At 44.5% G+C, this 26,203-nt stretch overlaps 1 protein-coding gene across 1 annotated transcript in view; it reads right to left on the bottom strand.

Moving 5' to 3' along the window:
• Positions 1 to 3,371: 3,371 nt before the first annotated feature.
• dlgap3 (discs, large (Drosophila) homolog-associated protein 3) overlaps positions 3,372 to 26,203 on the bottom strand; it is a 116,817-nt gene continuing 93,985 nt past the window's right edge. Inside the window, exons 6-13 of the mRNA XM_036970898.1 lie at positions 24,576 to 24,761; positions 14,455 to 14,852; positions 14,187 to 14,281; positions 13,157 to 13,346; positions 8,250 to 8,568; positions 7,920 to 8,011; positions 5,908 to 6,054; positions 3,372 to 4,441 (exon numbers count right to left, since the gene is read on the bottom strand). Coding sequence (XP_036826793.1) covers positions 4,118 to 4,441; positions 5,908 to 6,054; positions 7,920 to 8,011; positions 8,250 to 8,568; positions 13,157 to 13,346; positions 14,187 to 14,281; positions 14,455 to 14,852; positions 24,576 to 24,761 — 1,751 coding nt within the window. The 3' untranslated portion in view covers positions 3,372 to 4,117. The remainder of the gene's footprint in view (positions 4,442 to 5,907; positions 6,055 to 7,919; positions 8,012 to 8,249; positions 8,569 to 13,156; positions 13,347 to 14,186; positions 14,282 to 14,454; positions 14,853 to 24,575; positions 24,762 to 26,203) is intronic.

Below are 26,203 nucleotides of genomic sequence, written 5' to 3'. Positions count from 1 at the left end.
GTTGAACCCAGGCCCATTGTTAAACGAGTGAGTCTCAGTCTGGTTGAACCCAGGCCCATTGTTAAACGAGTGAGTCTCAGTCTGGTTGAACCCAGGCCCATTGTTAAACGAGTGAGTCTCAGTCTGGTTGAACCCAGGCCCATTGTTAAACGAGTGAGTCTCAGTCTGGTTGAACAAAAGAACGTCCAGCAAATTAAAATATACAGTAGCGTAGTCTACACAGTCTATCACACAATTTTTTACTTAAAAATCGCACTGTTGGTTAATGCCTAGTAAGTAAGTATTTCACTGTTAAGGTTGTACTTGTTGTTTTCGGCGCACGTGACAAATAAACTTTGATTTGATTAACAGCAGAGTAGTCTGCACCGTCTAACACACTAACAGCAGAGCAGATGACACAGTCTATAGGAGTCCCACCCATCGGCAGAAAATATGTTTAAACAGACAGAGAGAGTAACCAGAAGTGAGGTGTAAAAATAATGTGAAGCTGTACTGAGGCTGAATGAAAACATCCCTCCCTGTGGAATGTTCATGTAGAACGTACATAGATAATCCTTAGGAACAATGTCTTCAGGTTTTGGAGAATCGTTCACAGTTGGAAAGAGGAGCAGATATCTCTGTCTTTGTGGAGAATCGTTGACGGTGGAAAGAGGAGCAGTGATCTCTGTCTTTGTGGAGAATCGTTGACGGTGGAAAGAGGAGCAGTGATCTCTGTCTTTGTGGAGAATCGTTGACGGTGAAAAGAGGAGCAGATATCTCTGTCTTTGTGGAGAATCGTTGACGGTGAAAAGAGGAGCAGTGATCTCTGTCTTTGTGCTCGTATGTGTTGAGAGGTTTCAACAATGTAAAACAATATGTTAGGATACAGTGGACGTTTGAAACTCAGGCATAATTGAATCTGTGATTGGGGTTACAGGCAGTGCAGCTTTTAAAAGAAATGTCCTATCCAGCCAACATATGCAGTATTTTCTGTGAACGGGATCGCTGCCAACGCAGGAAAATGTATTTTTAAAAGCTGCAAAGTCTATAACTCAGGCTATTCAGTGGATACATAAAAGTATTCAATTTATTGATATGTGAACAGGAAAAAGGCCCCGAGATATACATGGGTCTAGTTTAAGGTTAAACTAATAGACAAAAGAGAGACGGAACTCTGGGCGTACTAAAAAGCATGCAAGGACTACGACGATATCCAAAGGAAAGATAGACCTCTGTCTAACTCAACTAAACCACATACTGTTCTATAATAATTCTGTCCAGAATATTTACATATTTGTGTATAAACCTTTAGCATGTTACAAGAAAAAAACCCACATCTAGCTGGTTAGGCACATAGAGAGAGAGAGAGAGAGAGAGAGAGAGAGAGAGAGAGAGAGATGCCATTTATACCCTGTGAATTGGACCATACCAATCCTACATATTAATTCATCACATTTGAAAAACTACTTCTGAATATTCTACATAGCCTTAATATTACACAATGCTATAGTTTATAATACTGTATTCAACATCTTTCTATGTGTATCTTCTGTGCATCTTTACTAATCTAGAAATATAGGTAAATAACATTAGAAAATATACATCTCCCATTAAAATATAAAATGTTCATTCCATTTTCTGATGATATAAAAAGGAAAGGCAGATCGTGCTAACAGAATCACTTCACCACTGGGCCTCAAGTATATCGCTCAAAAACCAAAGTCACCACACACACACACTGCAAACGCAGCCCTCGTTCGTCACAAAAAATGTCACCCATGGCTGAGAAACACACATCATATATTTTTGTTTCTGTCACTTAAATGTTTTCCGAATCGACAGTCAGAGCCGCAACAAACTCGTCCATAATTCCTTTGTTACCGGAGACAGATTGACTGGGTGACCCACAGAGCATCCAGCCTACTGTACTGTACCCCGGTTTCCCTCCCTCGTTACCTTGTTCCCTTATTCCAGGGGAAAAGAGGAGAAACAGTGAATTATGTTTTAGAAGAGTCTTTTGAGGAGGGTTTTTAGTTATATTAGAGTGAATTTCCATGTAAAGGCTACACAAAGCTTCTGAGAGAGAGAGAGAGAGAGAGAGAGAGGAACAGAGGAAGAGAGAGAGAGAGAGAGAGAGAGATAGAGGAAGAGAGAGAGAGAGAGAGAGAGGAAGAGAGAGAGAGAGAGAGAGAGAGAGAGAGGAAGAGACAGAGAGAGAGAGAGAGAGAGAGAGAGAGAGAGAGAGGGACTTAACGAAGCGATCATCCTTCTCTCAGCCAGAGGGGTGTGAAATTGGGGGATTGTCTTCGCCACCCCTGAAGAGAACCTGGAGTTACATAGAGGGAGGAGGAGGCAGACAGGCAGATCGTCTGGGGCCCTTGGCTCGGATTCACAGGCCATTTTTGGTTGTTGATCCGGTTTTAATACCTTGAAAAAGCATTTTAGTCACACGTTGATCACTTGTCCAAGTTTATGTTGGAAATTGATAGAAGATATCTAAAAGTATATTGACCTTTTTGCTACTTAGTCTTCCATTTTTATGAGCCTACACACCCCCCCCACCTCTGACAAAATGATTCGGTGAATCCTCATTTGGCCACCAGGGGATGCCAATGTCTCACAGACAAAATGGGTCCCTTTGGGACATATCAATATGCTTCAAAACTCACCAGAAGAAATCATACCATCACCCCACCGCCAAACCCCCTTACACTTCAGAAGGAATATCTAAAAAAGCAAACGGCTTCAGGATTTTTTTGTTTGTGATGTTCTCCGGCTGTTAAGTATGCCGTGAAACACTACAAAGCTTCCCTCTGGGCGAACAGCATCGTGCCTATGTACTATGTACAAAAAAAAAACACACACACACTCCTTCAAACAGTTTAGTATACTACCCAGACAGCTGGATAGAGGGACGGATGCTCGGGCCAAGAGGAAAGAGTTGGGAGAGAGAATATAGTCTTAGATGAATGAGTGTAGACTGGGTCTTGTGTAGGAGGCATGTAGGTTGAATGCCGTCCGTAGTTGAAGGTTGGGTGAGTGTGTATAACATAGTTTTACAGAGGATGTAGCCAACGAGCCAAATGGTGTTGAACAGTAGCTAGTTGTATGTTGAGAATACCTTAGAGCCTTGTGTGATGTTGAGCTGAGCATCCATTTTGAGATATCGTTCGCTCTTTGCCCACAGGAGTGGTTGAGGTTTGTCCCGGGGAAGCCCTTATTTCCTGTGAGGATGGAGGCTAGGCTAAACCAAGCTAGGCTACGCTAGGTGAACAGGCAAGTGCTGTTTGTCTACACATTCCAGTGACTTAACAAGAGTGCTACTTCGTTCTATAACTCTATACCCCCCCCCCCCCCCCCCCCCCGCCCCCCGAATTAAAACAAAACCCTCCATCTCTCCATTTTATTTCTGCCAAAAAAAGATGAGGAGAAATGCGAGTGGAGCCAACTATGATCCTGTAGCCTCCATTTTGGCTCCAGATTCCACAAAATGGCCGCTGTCGCCTCGTGTTCACTCCTTCTGTCTTGCCATGTCCTGGAATGGCATGATGATGGGACCCAGCATTCCCAGCAGTAAAGGCTTGAGAGAGAGAGTCAGTATACGCAGAGAGATGCAGGTCAGAACTGAAGGGATGAGACATTTGGTATGGCTCTATATCAGGGGTGAGTAATTCCAATCCTCCGGTGTGTCTGATTGGTGTCACAGTTTTTCCCCAGCTAACAAACCTGACTTCAATAATCACCGAATCATGATCTTCGGTTTAGAATGACATTTGATTAATCAGCTGTGTTTTCTAGGGAAGGGGAAAAAGTGTGAAACCAACCGTGTCCTGGAGGACTGGAGTTGCCCACCCCTGGTCAACATCATCATTGAGGGGGTTCAGTGTATGGGACTTGGGAGGGTTGTTGTTGATCTAGGGTAGTCTAGTGGTCCGATAGGAGGTTATAGGGCCACGTTTAGAACGGTCCCAGTGTTCAGAGTCAGATCTGTAGATCTCAAGTTCTTGTAGGTTAGGATAGAAGTCTGATACGGGTCTCCTTATATGTCCATGTTCAGTGTCTGAGCCTCGGGATGTAAATCTCCACCCATGTTCAGAGTCGGTTCTGTTCACTGGGATAAAGGGCTGTATCTCCATGTTCAGAGCCGGGTCTGAGCCTCTGGGATGTAGATCTCGATGCTGTCGGCGCTCTCCGTGGCTGAGTTCTGTCTGAAGGAAGAGGACCTCTTGGTCTGGAGCAGTCTCCTGCGTGCTTCCGTCCTCTGTCTGTCCCCCAGGTCTAAGGACTTCTCCCGGACAGGCACGGCCCGTCCCACACCCCCGCTACGGGGCATCACCAGCACCCCTCCGCCTCCTCCTACCCCTCGTTCCACTGAGAGGTCGCTGACGCTGTCGGCACGGAGACTGCCGCTCACCCCCCCAGCTGGCTTCTTTGGTAGTGGGGGAGGAAGCTTCTTGTCATCCTGAGGGGAATGACGGGAGGAGGGATGTGGGAGGAGGGATGTGGGGAAGGGGGATAATGGGGGGGATGAGGGGAGGGGGGTGAGGGGAGGAGGGATGTGGGAGGAGGGATGTGGGGAAGGGGGGGGGGTGACGAGAGGAGGGATGAGGGGAAGGGGGGTAATGGGCGGGTGAGGGGAGGGGGGATGAGGGGAGGAGGAGTAATGGGGTAATGGGGGGATGAGGGGAGGAGGGATGTGGGGAAGGGGGATAATGGGGGGGATGAGGGGAGGGGGGTGAGGGGAGGAGGGATGTGGGAGGAGGGATGTGGGGAAGGGGGGGTGAGGGGAGGGGGGATGTGGGGAAGGGGGGGGGTGAGGGGAGGGGGGATGAGGGGAGGAGGGATATGGGGTAATGGGGGGGATGAGGGGAGGAGGGATGAGGGGAAGGGGGGTAATGGGGGGGATGAGGGGTGAGGGGAGGAGGGGTAAGTGGGGGGGTGACGGGAGGAGGGATGAGGGGAGGAGGGGTAAGGGGGGGGTGACGGGAGGAGGGATGAGGGGAGGAGGGGTAAGGGGGGGGTGACGGGAGGAGGGATTGTGTGGTTGGTAAAGTTGGATGATAGAGTCAGTGGGATGTGGTGGACATTATGGAAGGATGATAGAGTCAGTGGGATGTGGTGGACATTATGGAAGGATGATAGAGTCAGTGGGATGTGGTGGACATTATGGAAGGATGATAGAGTCAGTGGGATGTGGTGGGCAAAATGGAAGGATGATAGAGTCAGTGGGATGTGGTGGGCAAAATGGAAGGATGATAGAGTCAGTGGGATGTGGTGGGCAAAATGGAAGGATGAGCAGGATCATGGGAGAATGAGAGAAGGTTTAAGGTAGAACATGAGAGGAGGGTGAAGGGCAAATAGAAGATTGTAGTGGAGGGGGGGACAGATGTATAATGTGATGTGAAATACAAAACCAACATAATAAAGACGACCATGAAACAATACAAACGGAGAGTAGACGTAGCAGAAAGGAGTGCAGAATATTCCCCTCCAAAAATAAAAACACCAATATGGATCAGTAAGTGAAAGAAGAGAGGAAGGAAAGGAGGTAGGAATTGTTAACACTTGTTAATAGTTGCCAGTTGCTACTGTGAGCTTTGTTCTTCCTGTCTTTTCCTTTCCAAAACAATATATCAACAATATTGTCATAAAGCTTTGAAACAGCACTCAGTCATTTTAGTTAAGATGGGCTCAGCTAATTTTTTGGCAATCAGAAATAACACGAAACTTTAAAAGCTTAACGCCCCCCCCCCCCCCCCCCCCCCCCCCCCCCCCCCCCCCCCCCCCCTCTTGATGTTGTGTAGTTTCACAGCCAGGGCTTGGAGGCAGCAGAACCATCTGTGCCACTCTCCGACACACTGCCATCTTGGCTCTGGGGAATGACCCAGGGTCAGGGGGCAACAGGGCAAAGCAGACCCCGGCTCTCACTTTCTTGTCTGGGGGAAGCCTCCAGCCGGAGTCCTTGAGCCTCTGGAGGTGCTGGAACTTGCCCTTGACGTCTTCCACGTTGAGCTGGAGCAGGTCCCAGAGCCCGGACAGGTCCTGAGAGGTGGGCTGGGGGTACGCCAACGGGTCCTGGAGGGGTGAGGGGTGGAGGGGCAAAGAATACATTTGTGGGGGTAGGGATCATGAGAACCGATTACGAGAAAACTGTAGAATAAATCTCCATAGCTAGGGTTTATTCATATTGGTAGATACATTATCCCCATAGGTAGGACTCATTCATATTTGTAGTTACATTATCCCCATAGCTAGGACTCACTCATATTTGTAGTTACATTATGCCTATAGCTAGGACTCACTCATATTTGTAGTTACATTATCCCCATAGCTAGGACTCACTCATATTTGTAGTTACATTATCCCTATAGCTAGGACTCATTCATATTTGTAGTTACATTATCCCCATAGGTAGGACTCACTCATATTTGTAGTTACATTATCCCCATAGCTAGGACTCACTCATATTTGTAGTTACATTATGCCTATAGCTAGGACTCACTCATATTTGTAGTTACATTATCCCCATAGCTAGGACTCACTCATATTTGTAGTTACATTATCCCCATAGCTAGGACTCATATTTGTAGATATGCCCATACTGTAGCCAGGGCTCATTCATATTGGTTGACAAAAGATAGAAGAGAACACAAATAAACACACACACCTTTGTTTTACTATCCTTGTGGGGACCAAAAAATGTATTCCCATTCAAAATCCTATTTTCCCTAACCGTTAACCAAACCCTAACCTTAACCTTAACCCTAAACCTAAATCGAAACCTAACTTCTAATCCTATCCCTGAACCTAACCCTAACCTCTAATCCTAATCCTAACCTCTAATCCTAATCCTAACCTCTAATCCTAACCCTAACATCTAATCCTAACCTCTAATCCTAACCCTAAACCTAACCTCTAATCCTAACCTCTAATCCTAACCTCTAATCCTAACCCTAACCCGTAATCCTAACCGCTAATCCTAACCCTAACCTCTAATCCTAATCCTAACCTCTAATCCTAACCCTAACCGGTAATTCTAACCTCTAATCCTAACCCTAACCGGTAATTCTAACCTCTAATCCTAACCCTAACCGGTAATCCTAACCCTAACCTCTAATCCTAACCCTAACCTCTAATCCTAACCCTAACCTCTAATCCTAACCCTAACCGGTAATCCTAACCTCTAATCCTAACCCTAACCGCTAATCCTAACCTCTAACCCTAATCCTAACCTCTAATCCTAACCTCTAATCCTAACCCTAACCGCTAATCCTAACCCTAACCTCTAACCCTAACCTCTAACCCTAACCTCTAATCCTAACCTCTAATCCTAACCTCTTATCCTAACCTCTAATCCTAACCCTAACCGCTAATCCTAACCCTAACCTCTAACCCTAACCTCTAATCCTAACCTCTAATCCTAATCCTAACCTCTAATCCTAACCCTAACCTCTAATCCTAACCTCTAACCCTAACCCTAAACCTAACCTCTAATCCTAACCTCTAATCCTAACCCTAACCGGTAATCCTAACCTCTAATCCTAACCCTAACCTCTAATCCTAACCCTAACCTCTAATCCTAACCCTAACCTCTAATCCTAACCCTAACCTCTAATCCTAACCCTAACCGGTAATCCTAACCTCTAATCCTAACCCTAACCTCTAATCCAACCCTAACCGGTAATCCTAACCTCTAATCCTAACCTCTAACCTCTAACCCCAAACCTAAAATAGCCTTTTTCCTTGAGGAGACCGGTGAAATGTCCCCACATTGTCAAAAAATGTTTTGTCCCACAAGGATAGTGAAACCACACACACACACACACACACACACACACACACACACACACACACACACACACACACACACACACACACACACACACACACACACACACACACACACACACACACACACACACACAGTAACAACCACTCACCACGCTTTGCTGGCACAGACGGAAGAACTGCTGGACCTTCTGGGTCATGAGCATCTGGGCACTGCCCACCGCATTACGGATCAGCTCCAGAACTGGACAGGAAACACACAGGAAACAGGATGTAAGGCAACAGAAAGATGGGGGAAGTCAGGACACAGGAAGTAGAGAGTCAAACGTGTGAAACTTGTGAGCTAAGGCTCAAACCAGTCCATGTTTCCTATAACTTACTTCCTACTCTTTCTGACAACCCCCCCACCACTCATCCAACATCTCACCCCTCTTCCACCCTGCCTCCCACCCCCTCTCCCCCTTTCCTCCCCCTTTCCTCACCCTCCTCCGGCAGCTCGTTCTCCTCTGCCTCTCTTTCCATGTTCTGACACCATCCCTCCATCCTCTCCACCTCTGTCTGAAGGAGGCGTAGGAAGAACTCTCCGTCTCTCAGACAGGGCGAGGCGCGACCGGAATCAGGTAGACTACGGAGACCCCCCTCCAGTGAGGGCTGGGGTGTGCCTATCCAGCCACCACGGTCTGCAGCGAGGGGCAGGGGGGAGTGGGCCCGCGGGGGCAGCGGGGGGATCTGGTGGGGGTCTGTAGCGTAACCATCCTGGACATAGTCTTCTCTGTAGGCCCACTGGCCCTGGGTGTGCACCTAGAGAAAACCAGTAGCAACAACCAGTTACGCTGATGGGGAGGCTAAATGCTAAAGGCTAAAGGCTCAACAACAACAACAACAACAAAAACAATTCAACACAGAACCTGAGCAAATGAAAGGGTTTAAAGTCAAAGTAAATCAAGTTAGGGAGAGATGGGAAATTTACACAACAGTTACCCAGAGAAAAATGGGGGAGGGTCATGCTTTTTCAATTTCGGTCAGGGGGGGGGGGGGGGGGGGGGGGGGGGGTTAGTATATATTTTTCTATTGAGTCCCGGGGAGGATCATGTAATTTGTAATCAATTAAATGTCATATTGCTCAGGGTTTAGAGAACGATGTCTTTATTATAGTATCTCGATGTGTGCCCTGTGCTGCCCCTCATCCCTGATTATCTGCTGAGCGCACAATATCAAGTGTGCCTAGTGTGGTCTCAATCAAATGATCCATCTCCTTTATTATACGTTACAAGCTAGATAGATATACAGATAGATAAATATAATATATAGCTAGATAGATATACAGATAGATAAATATAATATATAGCTAGATAGATATACAGATAAATATAATATATAGCTAGATAGATATACAGATAGATAAATATAATATATAGATAGATAGATATACAGATAGATAAATATAATATATGGCTAGATAGATATACAGATAGATAAATATAATATATAGCTAGATAGATATACAGATAGATAAATATAATATATAGATAGATATACAGATAGATAAATATAATATATAGCTAGATAGATATACAGATAGATAAATATAATATATAGATAGATAGATATACAGATAGATAAATATAAAATCTAGCTAGATAGATATACAGATAGATAAATATAATATATAGCTAGATAGATATACAGATAGATAAATATAATATATAGCTAGATAGATATACAGATAGATAAATATAATATATAGCTAGATAGATATACAGATAGATAAATATAATATATAGCTAGATAGATATACAGATAGATAAATATAATATATAGCTAGATAGATATACAGATAGATAAATATAATATATAGCTAGATAGATATACAGATAGATAAATATAATATATGGCTAGATAGATATACAGATAGATAAATATAATATATAGCTAGATAGCCACTAATAACTAGTGGTTAGAGCGTAGAGGCGGCGGGTATCCTAGTGGTTAGAGCGTAGAGGCGGCAGGTATCCTAGTGGTTAGAGCGTAGAGGCGGCAGGTACCCTAGTGGTTAGAGCGTAGATGCGGCAGGTACCCTAGTGGTTAGAGCGTAGAGGCGGCAGGTATCCTAGTGGTTAGAGCGTAGAGGCGGCGGGTATCCTAGTGGTTAGAGCGTAGAGGCGGCAGGTACCCTAGTGGTTAGAGCGTTGTCCGTGGTGGTCTACGAATCCACAACCTTCTGGCTACGTTGACATGTCATTCTTAAAAAACAAAGAACAGTTTCTTAAACTGCATATCTAAGGCTCTGGTCTCTCCTAGGAGTAAACAATAGGCATGTTCTCCGAAAGCCTCTTTAGGTTTAATGATTATTTTTGGGGGTATAGGTGGAGGATCACTTTTTTTTCATTTTTTTTTCAAGTGTTCAGGGAGGGTCGTGTAAAAATATATTTTATTGAAGGGAGGGACATCCATTTTCATTTCAGAGAGATCCAATTCTCTTCTTCCCTAATTATAAATAATTAGGGAAGAATGGAGTGGATGCTTCTGTGGGCAGATTGCAACTTGCTGTTCTTTATTAGGGAGACGTGGTGACAGTTCATTATGTAGTGAAGTCCCAAATGGGGATGAAGAGGACAGGAAGTAGATAAACTGACATAAGGAAGTCCCAATGGGGATGAAGAGGACAGAAAGTAGATAAACAGATGTAATGAAGTCCCAAATGGGGATGAAGAGGACAGAAAGTAGATAAACAGATGTAATGAAGTCCCAAATGGGGATGAAGAGGACAGGAAGTAGATAAACTGACATAAGGAAATCCCAATGGGGATGAAGAGGACAGGAAGTAGATAAACTGATGTAATGAAGTCCCAATGGGGATGAAGAGGACAGGAAGTAGATAAACTGACGTAATGAAGTCCCAATGGGGATGAAGAGGACAGGAAGTAGATAAACCCTCTAATGTTGTAATGAAGTCCCAATGGGGATGAAGAGGACAGGAAGTAGATAAACCCTCTAATGATGTAATGAAGTCCCAATGGGGATGAAGAGGACAGGAAGTAGATAAACCCTCTAATGATGTAATGAATTCCCAATGGGGATGAAGAGGACAGGAAGTAGATAAGTCCTTCAATGATGTAAAAAATACTAAGCATAAAGCAGACACAATGTTACCAAACTAGCGTTGCATATTATATTATCCTCACGCAGGACCTACCTACCTACCTACCTACCTACCTACCTACCTACCTACCTACCTACCTACCCACCTACCTACCTACCCACCTACCTACCTACCTACCTACCCACCCACCTACCTACCTACCTACCTACCTACCTACCTACCTACCTACCTACCTACCTATCTACCTACCCACCTACCCACCCACCTACCTACCTACCCACCTACCTACCTACCTACCTACCTACCTACCTACCTACCTACCTACCTACCTACCTACCTACCTACCTACCTACCCACCTACCCACCCACCTACCTACCTACCTACCCACCTACCTACCTACCTACCTACCTACCTACCTACCTACCTACCTACCTACCTACCTACCTACCTACCTACCTACCCACCTACCCACCTATCTACCTACCCACCTATCTACCTACCTACCTACCTACCCACCTACCTACCTACCTACCTACCTACCTACCTACCCACCTACCTACCTACCTACCTACCCACCTACCTACCTACCTACCTACCTACCTACCTACCCACCCACCTACCCACCTACCCACCTACCTACCTACCTACCTACCCACCTACCTACCTACCTACCTACCCACCTACCCACCTACCTACCTACCTACCTAACTACCTACCCACCTACCTACCTACCTACCTACCTACCCACCTACCTACCTACCCACCTACCCACCTACCTACCTACCTACCTATCTATCTATCTATCTATCTATCTATCTATCTATCTATCTACCTACCTACCTACCTACCTACCTACCTACCTACCTACCTACCTACCTACCTACCTACCTACCTACCTACCTACCTACCTACCCACCTGTCGACCTACCTACCTACCTACCTACCCACCTACCTACCTACCTACCTACCTACCTACCTACCTACCTACCTACCTACCTACCTACCTACCCATCTACCTACCTACCTACCTACTTAGCTAGCTAACTAACTACCTTACAACCTAAAAACCTAACTAACTAACTAATCAATTAACTGCTAACTAACTAACTAACTAACTAACTAACTACCTACGGACCTACCTACCTACCTAGCTAGCTAGCTAACTACCTACCTAACAAACTAACTAACTAACTACCTACCTAACAACCTAAATAACTGACTGACTAACTAAATACCTAACTAACTAACGACCTACCTAACAACCTAACTAACTAACTAACTAACTAACTACCTACCTAACTAACATTCTAACTAACAAATTATCTACATTACAAACTAACAAACTACCTAACTAACTACTTACCTAACAAACTAACTACCTAACAACCTAACTAACTAACTACCTACCTACCTAACAAACTACCTACCTAAAAAACAAACAAACTAACTACCTACATAACAACCTACTTAACTAACTACCTACCTACCTAACTAACAAACAATCTAACCAACTAACTAACTAACTAATCAATTAACTGCTACCTACCTACCTACCTACCTACCTACCTACCTACCTAACAAACTAAATAACTGACTGACTAACAAACTAACTACCTAACAACCTAACTAACTAACTAACTAACTAACTACCTACCTATATACCTACCTAACATCCTAACTAACTAACTAATTACCTACATAACAAACTAACAAACTACCTACCTAACATCCTACCTACCTACCTACCTACCTAACTACTTACCTAACAACCTAAAAACCTAACTAACTAACTAACTACCTACCTAACAACCTAACTAACTACATACCTAAAAAACTAACTACCTACCTAACAACAAATTAACTAACTAACAAACTAACTAACTAACTACCTACCTAACAACCCAACTCACTAACTAACTACATACCTAACTAACTGACAAACAAACAAACTAACTAACTAACTAACTAACTAACTAACTAACTAACTAACTAACTAACTAACTAACTACCTGCCTAACAGCCCCAATAACTAACTAACTAGCTAACTAACTAACTAACTAACTAACTAACTAACTACCTACCTACCTACCTACCTACCTACCTACCTACCTACCTACCTACCTACCTACCTACCTACCTAACAACCTACCTAACCACCTAACTACCTAACCACCTAACTTCCTAACTAACCAACTAACTGCAAACTAAACAAATAACTAACAACCTAACAACCTAACAAACTAACTAACTAACTAACTAACTAACTACCCAGCCCAACTACTGACCGTGCGGTGGTACTCTGCGTACTGGTCGGCTGACTCTGGCTCTGAGGAGTGTCTCTGGAAGGAGCAGCCGAACTGGAGGCTCTTATCCTGGGTAGGAACAGCGAAGGTGAGGCCCGGGTAACCGCCCTCTGGGTCCAGGTCTGCCTGGACGCTGGCCGTCACACTGTTGGAGCGCTTGAACCGAGCACGTCTGGGAGGAGAGGAAGGAGGGGAGGAGGGTTAGGATGTATCTACTGTAAATACACACAGACTAATACTACTCATGCAGAGACAGACAGAGATGTGGGAGATTGAGGGAGTTTTTCCTTTGTCAGTTTCAACTTCGATAATAACTGCATGTAACCATGACTACTGGGTATAACACACAGACTGGGCCTTCACACATAACGTAACCCCGGCCCTAATTAACACTGACACAGCTCAGGGGGGTGGTGCGCCTGTTGATCCCCCCCCCCCCCCCCCCCACACACACACACAGCAAGAGAAATAGAGGAGTAAGTCTGAGTCACAGAGTCACACGTACTACATCAGTTTGAAGAGAGAGAGAAGTGAAAGAGAGAGGGTGAGAGAGAGAGAGTGAGAGAGAGAGAGAGAAAGAGAGAGAGAGAGAGAGGGTGAGAGAAAGAGAGAGAGAGAGAGAGAGAGAGAGAGAGAGAGAGAGAGAGAGCGAGGGGTGAGAGAAAGAGAGAGAGAGGGTGAGAGAAAGAGAGGGTGAGAGAAAGAGAGAGAGAGAGAGAGAGAGAGAGAGAGAGAGAGAGAGCAGGAGAGAGAGAGACAGAGAGAGAGAGAGAGGTAGAGCGAGAGAGAGAGGTAGAGAGAGAGAGGTAGAGAGAGAGAGAGAGGGAGAGAGAAACAGAGAGAGAGAGAGAGAGAGAGGTAGAAAGAGAGAGAGAGAGAGATTATTATTTTTCGTACCATACCCACCATCTTTCTTCTTACAGTGGAAACACCGTAATGCCATATTATAAACCTATATTGAGTGTTCACATGAGTGTTATAATGGGTGTTATAAATGGTGTTATAACAGTACCTCTTGTCCTCCTCCACCTGCACCCCTATAGAGTGAACCTCTCTCAGAGCCTTGCCATCCGGTTCTGAGTCTGACAGGGTCTCCGAGCTGTCCACCTGAAACACACACAGGGTCAAAGGTTAGATGTTAGATTACATTTAAACATACTTTATTTTAAACAAAATTTACTAATTTAAGTAACACTAAAATACACATATTCACATAGAAACATAGAAATAAATTACATTTACTTCAACAAATTGACATCTAAAAAAAATACCTCTCTCACCTGTATAGCGATAGACGGCCTCCAATTCCTTCCTCTTCTCTCCGTCTTGTTCTCCTCCTGTCCTCCTCCTCTTCCTCCTCCTCCTCCCATCTTGCTCAGCACCATACTGTTCTGTGGGAGGGAGGCAGACTTCCCCAGACTTCCCCCTGCCCGTCCCACATCCCTCTCCCCCCTCTCCTTTCCCCTGGGCCCCTCCAAGAGACTATCAGCGGAGCCGCTGTGTTTTACTCTGGGGGGCCCTTGTCCTCCAACTCCATAGAGTACAAGCTCCCTGCCCCACCGGGGGCCACCATCCAGGCTCTCGGCAGAGTTGGAGTGCTGGCGGGAGCGGCCTTGTCCTGGTCCTGTGTAGCAACCCCTTTCCCTGGATCCCCTGGAGGTCTGACCAGACACTGCAACTACGGAGACAGAGACAGACAGGAGATACATGATGTAGTTGGACTGGATCCCCTGGAGGTCTGACCAGACACTACAACTACAGAGACAGACAGGAGGGCCATTAGGTACATCACAATGTAGTTGGACTGGATCCCCTGGAGGTCTGACCAGACACTACAACTACAGAGACAGACAGGAGGGCCATTAGGTACATCACGATGTAGTTGCAGTGGATTCTATTTCATCACGCAGGAATTATCTGTACAGTTCAATGAGATGGGAAAGACAGCTTCCATCTACTGGCAACAGTTTAATCTAAGGAAGGAAATAGAGCTACTCCCAAATATTTAAAAGGGGAAACGATTGTGATTCTATAAGTAGAGACGGAGTCCTCCATCGGGGTCTAGAGAGACAGTAAGGCTGATTTGGTTAGACTCTTTTCAGAACTTGAGATGGGAGCTGAATTTGTCTATGATCTGCAGAGCTTTCGGGAGGGACTGGGATACGTTGTCTAGATATAGTCAGGTATCGTTGGCATATAATAACATGAGGTCATCCATAGAAGTGAGAGATATGATTTCTTTCGATTGTCGAATTGCCTAAAAATAGCAGAGGATAGATGGGATCCCCTTTACTGCTACTAATAGTTATTATGTTATTTTAATGCCTGAGGGATTGGAATATAGTACATATATAGTACATATAGTACCGACCAGAGATATGACCATTCTAGTCTATCAGAAGATATGACCATTCTAGTCTATCAGAAGATATGACCATTCTAGTCTATCAGAAGATATGACCATTCTAGTCTATCAGAAGATATGACCATTCTAGTCTATCAGAAGATATGACCATTCTAGTCTATCAGAAGATATGACCATTCTAGTCTATCAGAAGATATGACCATTCTAGTCTATCAGAAGATATGACCATTCTAGTCTATCAGAAGATATGACCATTCTAGTCTATCAAAATATTTTTCTGCGTTGATATATAGAACTACCCAAGGAGCTTCCGTTTCTGATTAATCATGTCAGATATTTAATAGAAGTTTATCTGAGGTTAATTGTTTTTTGCCAAACCCACTTTGGTCCAGGTGTACTAATTTGGGAAGGGAAGGGGGGGGGGGGGGGGGGGTACCTAGTCAGTTGTCCAACTGAAAGTATTCAACTGAAATGTGTCTTCCACGTTTAACCCAACCCCTCTGAATCAGAGAGGTGTGTCTTCCATATTTAACCCAACCCCTCTGAATCAGAGAGGTGTGTCTTACACATTTAACCCAACCCCTCTGAATCAGAGAGGTGTGTCTTCCACGTTTAACCCAACTCCTAAGATCTGAGAGCAACAACAGAATTCTAGAAATAACACATTTTTGTACAGAGGAGACATTTCCTAGCATTTTATGTTAGCTGCATGTGTCACATAATACATTAATTACAACCAGCTTGGTATGGATTGTTTTAAAAATAGCTATATTTGGGAGATGAGTTCCTTTTCAAATAACTGAAAGTGAGAGGTTGTAATCTGAATAAAAGGGAAAAGGTCATTACTGAACACGGGGTGAGTCATTCTCACTAATCTACTAGAGAACCCGTTCTGATTTAAGTACGACTTCTGTATGACTGAAACCTTTAGTGAGGTCATAATGGTCGAGTGCTTTAATATTTAATCATTTCTGCCCTCCGACTTCGTATTCATTATACAGACCGTCTGTTTAATTTAGTCTGGCTTGCCGTTCCAAATGAAGCGGGATATTTTTTGCTCGTATGGTTTAAAAAACAAGTTGTTATGTGCAGGCAGGTCCGTAGGTAAACTGGGATGTGATTTTTCCATAAATAGACAGGTAGTGTCTTTTCCATGGTAAAAACAAAAAGGATCATATTTCTTTTCTTTAACTGTCTATTAAAATGTATTGTAGTGAAATGATTTGTTTCTTTCTGGAAATGAATAGCGAGTTTGTCCACTTCGCCGTCAGACCGTTTTATTGGTAAAGTAAAAGGTGTATTTTTTTAGTGATCCACTACGTAATATAGTACACTAATCCAGAGAGGATAGAAAGTGTATCTAGATCCTCTATGAGGCTGTGGAGGGATTCTAATTCTAAAAGTATCTAGATTCTCTATGAGGCTGTGGAGGGATTCACATTGTGGGTTTGAAAGAAAACATGAATCATCAGCGTACAGTGACACCTTTGTTTTTAAGCCCTGGATTTTTTGCCCCTTGATATTATTGTTGGATCTGATATTAACAGCTAACATTTCTATGTCCATAATAAATTGATACAGTGCACTTGGAACGTCGCTGCACAGCTATTTTCAGGTCTCTCCAGAGATGTTAGATCGGGTTCAAGTCCAGGCTCTGGCTGCATCACTCAAGGGCATTCAGAGACTTGTCCCGAAGCCACTTCTGCGTTGTATTGGCTGTGTGCTAAGGGTCGTTGTCCTGTTGGAAGGTGAATCTTCACCCCAGTCTGAGGTCCAGAGTGCCCTGGAGCAGGTTTTCATCAAGGATCTCTCTGTACTTTGCTCCGTTCATCTTTCCCTCAATCCTGACTAGTCTGTCAGTCCCTGCCGGTGAAAAACATCCCCACAGCATGATGCTGCCACCACCATGCTTCACCGTAGGGATGGTGCCAGGATTTCTCCAGACGTAACGCTTGACATGCAGGCCAAAGAGTTCAATTTTGGTATAATCAGACCAGAAAATCTGATTTCTCATGGTCTGAGAGTCCTTTAGGTATCTTTTGGCAAACTCCAAGTGTTCTGGCATGCACCTTTTACAAAGAAGTGGCCTAATTGGTGGAGTGCTGCAGAGATGGTTGTCCTTCTGGAAGCTTCTACCATCTCCACAAAGGAAGTCTGGAGCTCTGTTAGAGTGACCATCTGGTTATTGGTCACCTCCCTGACTAAGGCCTTTCATCTCCGATTATATAGACAGGTGTGTGCCTTTCCAAATCATGTTCAATCAAGTAATTTACCACAGGTGGACTCCAATCAAGTTGTAGAAACATCTCAAGGATCATCAATGGAAACAGGATGCAGTCTCAAACAAAGGGTCTGAATACTTATGTAAATATGGTATTTCTGTTTAATATTCTTTCCTTTCTTCTAAAAACCTGTTTCACTTTGTCATTATGGGGTATTGTGTGTAGAGGATGAAATGCCCTGATCTGTTTCACCTGTCTTTGTGCTGGTCTCCACCCCCATCCAGGTGTACTGTTCCAAGGGAACCATGCCATCTTCCAAGTTATCCCCTGTGTATTTATACCTGTGTTCTCCGTTTGTCTGTTGCCAGTTTGTTTTGTTCGCAGAACCTACCAGCCTTTTCCCTCTTGCTCCTGTCTTATCTTAGTTCCTGTTTTCTACTTTTTCCCGGATTTGACCCCTCTGCCTGACCTGACCCTGAACCTGCCTGCCGTCCTATACTTTTGCCCCACTACTCTGAATAACCGACCTCTGCCTGATCCTCCACGGATTATTGGAGGAAGTAAAGGACGAGCTTGCAGCCTGGGAACTACAGACGGATCTCGACTCATCCATCGCTTTAACGATCCTAATCGATGGTCGGCTACGGGAACGTTAGGAGATTAGGTCTGATTGCGGAACCACTCAAGGATCCCACCTTGCATCTGATGATCTCCGGAAGTCCCCAAGAGGATACGAGCTTACCCGAGTTCCTCCAAGAGCCTCCCACGACTGCCGATTCACCTATTCCCAAGCCGATTTAGCTCAGCAGGGCTAGGTTGTCTCCAGCCGAATGCGTACGCAGACTTTACAGCCAAAGCTGTCTGTATTGTGATAGTGCCGGTCACTTTGTGTCTACCTGTCACTTCAAGAGACCTAGCTCCTTCGTTGGAGTGAGTACCTTCAAGAGACCTAGCTCCTTCGTTGGAGTGAGTACTCTGCTGGGTCTTAAAGATAATGGTTCTTCTCCCCTTACTCACCCCTCTCTCCACGCCATCCTGCTGTCGGTGGACCAGTCCAAGTCTCTCCAGATACTCATCGAATTGGGGGTCGATACAAGTCTTTTGGATGTTACCCTGGCGTCCGAGCTGGGCATCCCCACTTATCCCCTCTCCATTTCCATGGATGTTAGAGCACTGGATGGGCACACTATAGGCCGGGTCACCCACCATACCACCCCCATCAACCTATGAGTGTCAGGGAACCACAGCGAGACGATCCAATTGCCCCGGACCTCTCCACCAGCCCCGAGGTGGACCAGTACCTCCGGGAGGGGTTCAGTAACGCCCGGGCCCCTTCGCTTCCGCAGCACCGACCGGTATCCAAGAAGGTCAAGCCCGCTCCAAGATCGTTAACCCCTCTGTATACTTCCTACCTTTCCTGTGTCTAGATTTAAAAACTTACAGCCCTTTGTCCGCTGAATTCCATGACATTATTTTATATTATTTTATAGTATAAAGAATACAATTGAACAAAGCTGAATAAAATATAAATATTTTCTCCAAATGATTTGAGGGAGTGCGCACATGCGGCTATTCTGTGTTGAGTGATTAACAAAGAAATATGTACTCCTATATACTTAGTTATTAATATAACTTTAGTTGTTCTACAAACGTTGGGCAATATGTTTAGATTTTTAATACATTGTAAGGCTGCATGATGAGACTAATGATGATTTGAAAAAAGTTGCTTGAAAAGGCATGAGCTCTGCTTTGTTTTTTTTTTGCGCGGGCTGTACACACTTCATCAGTCTCTCATTCACAATTTGACTAGCACTTGATAATGCCTCGAATTTCACTGCAGCATCCCCTTTGTGGCCGTAATGCACCCTATAAAAAAATCAACGCCTTTTATGGCCCGGAGTGCTGCGCTGTGTCCTTCTCCCTGAGTGATCTGTGCAATCTGAAGCATCTCTCACTCACGTGGCTCTCCGTCACGTGACAAGATGAGTAGGCTGAACAAAAAGTAAAAGCTCTAGCCTATGTTAACCTACTGTACTATCCCCCATGTTACAAAAGTTTATCTATTCTATTCTATTCGATACTGTGCAAGGAATGAATATTCCTAACATAGTCTGGGACAACCACTAGCATCAAAAATACTTTTTTTATGCAATGTGGCTGACGCAACAGATCAGAACGTTTAGCTTAAAATGTTGCTAAACGATTAGCCTATTTCTTCACATTATAAGCACAGCAATGCGCACATGACAGTATAATAAGTGTGAATGTTCAATTAGTGGAAAACACCATTATCAAAAGTGACCGCAAATGCAGTTGTGCATGTAATGCTTTCATTATAAATGTGCATTTTTATGGTGAAAATTATCTTCCCCAAACTTGAAATTCACACGCTGTTTATGTTTGCCAGTTAGGCTCTACACCCCCTGTAAAGCAGATTAATGTGCTTAATTTTAAGAAGTTATTTGGCCACTTTAGCTGTGATACAAACCTTATTAAAACATATAGGCTTATGGGCTAGGCTACATGAGGTGTGCGACTGATTCAAACAAGTCACAAAATAAAAGGCATTGTTTCTTATGCTGAGCATCATTCACAAGTTATAATATATAATTCACAAGTGAAAGGCTAATATTGTCACCCAGCAGACTATTCTTGATTTAATCTCGTCTTTAGATATACAAAATAATATATGTGTGAAATTAGTTTTGATTTAGAATGGACCATTATCATGCACCTGTATCAAAACAGGGGCAGCAGGAAAAAATACATCTATAAAATACTTAAATAGTGAATGGAGGACGCTTTTCCCCTGGTTTATTTTCATACCAGCCAGGTAGGTTATACTACTGTTGTAAATACAAGCAATGTGCTTAATACTAGGAAAGTTGAGAAGTAAATATAGTAGGCCTAGCCTATAGAAAGCTGATGGGATACTCCTCTTTTTAGTAGAGGCCATAACTCTATTTTCTCCCGCAATTGCATAGCCTATTGAAATGTTGTGCAACATGAGTTTATGGGCTCTCATGAAGTGTTTGATTAGATTTACCATAATATTTGCATTGATGTCAGAGTGATTAGAGGGACAATGGAGTGCTGAGTACCAGGCAGTTAGCCAGTTTGATAGGCTACCAATGACCATCAGCGGCATCAGAGCTTTGGAGAAGCCTAGTTACCGTGACTAAACGGTCACATGACATTTGAATGCCTTTATGACTGGTGACCGCCGGTGTGGCGGTAATACGGTCACCGTAACAACCCTAGGTGTTGAGAGGGAGGGGAAGAGTAGCCCTAATCACAACACTGAAGAGTAAGGGGCCTCCAATTTTTTGTTTTTTATGGACTGGATTTGTATATTTACCACTTTGGATTCTGTTTCAGTAATAATGACATCAGACGATATACCTTCTTGTTTAGTATTTGATAATCTGCCGTTTATATAGGAATGGTTAAAACATGCTAATAACGGACCTCTGAAAAAGGATTACTATATTTCAACTGGTCATCCAGCCCAGATGCATTGTTTTTAATAAAAGATTTAATGGCGTCCCAACAAAAATCTGAGGATCATCGACTGAATTTTTGTTAATCATCATGAAATCATTAACTTCGGTTTCAAATTGTTCACAGAATTGTTGTATTATTTTTTGAAAGGAAACATTAAAGCAATACATCTTGTGGCTCTTATAAAAGAGATTCATAAATGTGGCAGAAATAACCGTTATCATTAGATAGGCGTGGATAATTGTACAACACCGATTTGGGACAATGTTTTGTGCCTGTTTCAATAGAGAGTTGTACACTTTTGATTAAGGGTTATGAGCTCGCCAGACATCAACAAGGTTACAATCAGATGTCGGAGAGCCTTGGTTGTCTGTAGATTGTAGTTGGTCTTATTACATTTGTCCCACATGTCCAGAATGGCATTCATGTCTGTCCCAATAAGCAGATGGAATTCAGTTCATTCTAACAATATGTTATTCAGAGAATAGAAAATCTAGGATCATATGAATTTGTAGAGTACACATTAACGAAAGGAAATTTTCTGCATATTATGGATACATTTTAAGGAAAGTGATTCTACCATCTTGGTCGTCACCTTTACCCAAGACGGTGATTTAGAGTTTCTCATGTATATTTATGATTACACCTTTAGTTGTGTTTGGTGCTGATGGAAAAAGCAGACCGTTTCTATAAATGGTTCTCTATTCTATATGCATCCTTTTGGAACAGTACTATGTCAACATGGTTCCCTTGGAACAGGACTATGTCAACATGGTTCCCTTGGAACAGTACTATGTCAACATGGTTCCCGTGGAACAGGACTATGTCAACATGCTTCCGTGGAACAGTACTATGTCAACATGGTTCCCTTGGAACAGTACTATGTCAACATGGTTCCCTTGGAACAGTACTATGTCAACATGGTTCCCTTGGACCAGTACTATGTCAACATGGTTCCCTTGGAACAGTACTATGTCAACATGGTTCCCTTGGAACAGTACTATGTCAACATGGTTCCCTTGGAACAGTACTATGTCAACATGGTTCCCTTGGAACAGTGCTATGTCAACATGGTTCCCTTGGAACAGTACTATGTCAACATGGTTCCCTTGGAACAGTACTATGTCAACATGGTTCCCTTGGAACAGTACTATGTCAACATGGTTCCCTTGGAACAGTACTATGTCAACATGGTTCCCTTGGAACAGTACTATGTCAACATGGTTCCCTTGGAACAGTACTATGTCAACATGGTTCCCTTGGAACAGTACTATGTCAACATGGTTCCCTTGGAACAGTGCTATGTCAACATGGTTCCCTTGGAACAGTACTATGTCAACATGGTTCCCTTGGAACAGTACTATGTCAACATGGTTTCCTTGGAACAGTACTATGTCAACATGGTTCCCTTGGAACAGTGCTATGTCAACATGGTTCCGTGGAACAGTACTATGTCAACATGGTTCCCGTGGAACAGTACTATGTCAACATGGTTCTTTGGAACAGTACTATGTCAACATGGTTCCCTTGGAACAGTGCTATGTCAACATGGTTCTTTGGAACAGTACTATGTCAACATGGTTCCCTTGGAACAGTGCTATGTCAACATGGTTCCCTTGGAACAGTACTATGTCAACATGGTTCCCTTGGAACAGTGCTATGTCAACATGGTTCCGTGGAACAGTACTATGTCAACATGGTTCCTGTGGAACAGTACTATGTCAACATGGTTCCCTTGGAACAGTACTATGTCAACATGGTTCCCTTGGAACAGTACTATGTCAACATGGTTCCCTTGGAACAGTGCTATGTCAACATGGTTCCCTTGGAACAGTACTATGTCAACATGGTTCCCTTGGAACAGTACTATGTCAACATGGTTTCCTTGGAACAGTACTATGTCAACATGGTTCCCTTGGAACAGTGCTATGTCAACATGGTTCTTTGGAACAGTACTATGTCAACATGGTTCCCTTGGAACAGTGCTATGTCAACATGGTTCCCTTGGAACAGTACTATGTCAACATGGTTCCCTTGGAACAGTGCTATGTCAACATGGTTCCGTGGAACAGTACTATGTCAACATGGTTCCCGTGGAACAGTACTATGTCAACATGGTTCTTTGGAACAGTACTATGTCAACATGGTTCCCTTGGAACAGTACTATGTCAACTTGGTTCCCTTGGAACAGTACTATGTCAACATGGTTCCCTTGGAACAGTGCTATGTCAACATGGTTCCGTGGAACAGTACTATGTCAACATGGTTCCCGTGGAACAGTACTATGTCAACATGGTTCTTTGGAACAGTTTTATGTCAACATGGTTCCCTTGGAACAGTACTATGTCAACATGGTTCCCTTGGAACAGTACTATGTCAACATGGTTCCCTTGGAACAGTGCTATGTCAACATGGTTCCGTGGAACAGTACTATGTCAACATGGTTCCGTGGAACAGTACTATGTCAACATGGTTCCCGTGGAACAGTACTATGTCAACATGGTTCCGTGGAACAGTACTATGTCAACATGGTTCCCGTGGAACAGTACTATGTCAACATGGTTCTTTGGAACAGTGTTATGTCAACATGGTTCCCTTGGAACAGTACTATGTCAACATGGTTCCCTTGGAACAGTACTTTGTCAACATGGTTCCCTTGGAACAGTGCTATGTCAACATGGTTCCGTGGAACAGTACTATGTCAACATGGTTCCCGTGGAACAGTACTATGTCAACATGGTTCCCTTGGAACAGGACTATGTCAACATGCTTCCGTGGAACAGTACTATGTCAACATGGTTCCCGTGGAACAGTACTATGTCAACATGGTTCCCGTGGAACAGTACTATGTCAACATGGTTCCCTTGGAACAGGACTATGTCAACATGCTTCCGTGGAACAGTACTATGTCAACATGGTTCCCTTGGAACAGTACTATGTCAACATGATTCCCGTGGAACAGGACTATGTCAACATGGTTCCCGTGGAACAGTACTATGTCAACATGGTTCCCGTGGAACAGGACTATGTCAACATGATTCCCGTGGAACAGGACTATGTCAACATGATTCCCTTGGAACAGTGTTATGTCAACATGGTTCCCGTGGAACAGTACTATGTCAACATGGTTCCCGTGGAACAGGACTATGTCAACATGATTCCCGTGGAACAGGACTATGTCAACATGATTCCCTTGGAACACTGTTATGTCAACATGGTTCCCTTGGAACATTCCTGTAAAATAAAAAGCAGGACCCACAGGGAAACCCACCAATTGGCCCCTCCCATTCCATCATTCAAAATGATGACCTACCATCAGTGATTCCCAGGTCCACAGAGCTGCTCTGGTGTTGTCTGGGCCGTCCCAGGGCAGGCTGGCCTGTGTTCTGGAAGTAGGCATCCTGGGTAGACTCTGTACTGCTCTGAGCCCTCACAGAGATCGTAGGCTTAGACATACGGGGAGGGAGAGGGGGAGGGCCAGCCTTACGGTATGGGATGACTGGGGAGAGAGAGAGAGAAGGGGGAGATAGAGAGAGAGGAGGGGGTGGGAGAGGAGGGGGTGATAGAGGGAGAGAGAGAGGGGGAGATTGAGATAGATGGGGGAGAGAGAGGGGGAGAGAGAGTGAGATAGATAGGGGGGATTAGGGGAAGAATGGGGGAAAGAACAGGATAAATAGTTAATTTCTGAATCTAAACAAGCCTTTATTGTACAATGACACCAAAATCAACAAACAGACAGACAGACAGACAGACAGACAGACTCAAAGCCATTTCCTGTGAGGTACTATGAGCACACACAGTCCTCCGCTGTGGATACACACACAGTCCTCCGCTGTGGATACACACACAGTCCTCCGCTGTGGATACACACACGGCCCTCCGCTGTGGATTACACACACGGTCCTCCGCTGTGGATACACACGGCCCTCCGCTGTGGATTACACACACAGTCCTCCGCTGTGGATACACACACGGTCCTCCGCTGTGGATACACACGGCCCTCCGCTGTGGATACACACACGGTCCTCCGCTGTGGATACACACGGTCCTCCGCTGTGGATACACACACGGCCCTCCGCTGTGGATTACACACACGGTCCTCCGCTGTGGATACACACGGCCCTCCGCTGTGGATACACACACGGTCCTCCGCTGTGGATACACACACGGTCCTCCGCTGTGGATACACACGGCCCTCCGCTGTGGATACACACACAGTCCTCCGCTGTGGATACACACGGCCCTCCGCTGTGGATACACACACGGTCCTCCGCTGTGGATTACACACACGGTCCTCCGCTGTGGATACACACACGGCCCTCCGCTGTGGATACACACGGCCCTCCGCTGTGGATACACACACGGTCCTCCGCTGTGGATTACACACACGGTCCTCCGCTGTGGATACACACACGGTCCTCCGCTGTGGATACACACGGCCCTCCGCTGTGGATTACACACACGGTCCTCCGCTGTGGATACACACACGGTCCTCCGCTGTGGATACACACGGCCCTCCGCTGTGGTTACACACACGGTCCTCCGCTGTGGATACACACGGCCCTCCGCTGTGGATACACACACGGTCCTCCGCTGTGGATTACACACGGTCCTCTGTCTGTCTGTGGCTGTGTTTTGTATATGACACTTCAGAGCAGCTTTGATAAATCTCTGGAAGATTTCCAGGTCTAAGCCGAGAGCTCTGTAAAGTACTGACGATAGCGCACGCACGCACGCACACACACACACACACACACACAAAAAGAAGTATGAATGACTGAAGGAAAACGAGAGGAAAAAGGGTAAGAACAGAGAGAGAGAGAGGAAAAGAGGAAGAGAGAACTAAGGAGGGTTAAAGAAAATGAAATAGAGAGTAGAAAGAACATAGGAGAAGAACAGAGAGAAAGACAGGGGGGGGAGTTTGCGAGAGAGAGATAAAGG

Source organism: Oncorhynchus mykiss, chromosome 32 (assembly GCF_013265735.2).
Source record: "Oncorhynchus mykiss isolate Arlee chromosome 32, USDA_OmykA_1.1, whole genome shotgun sequence".
NCBI classification, from domain to species: Eukaryota; Metazoa; Chordata; class Actinopteri; order Salmoniformes; family Salmonidae; genus Oncorhynchus; species Oncorhynchus mykiss.
Note: the sequence above shows the minus strand (reverse complement) of the source record. Positions and strands in the feature narration are given on the sequence as shown.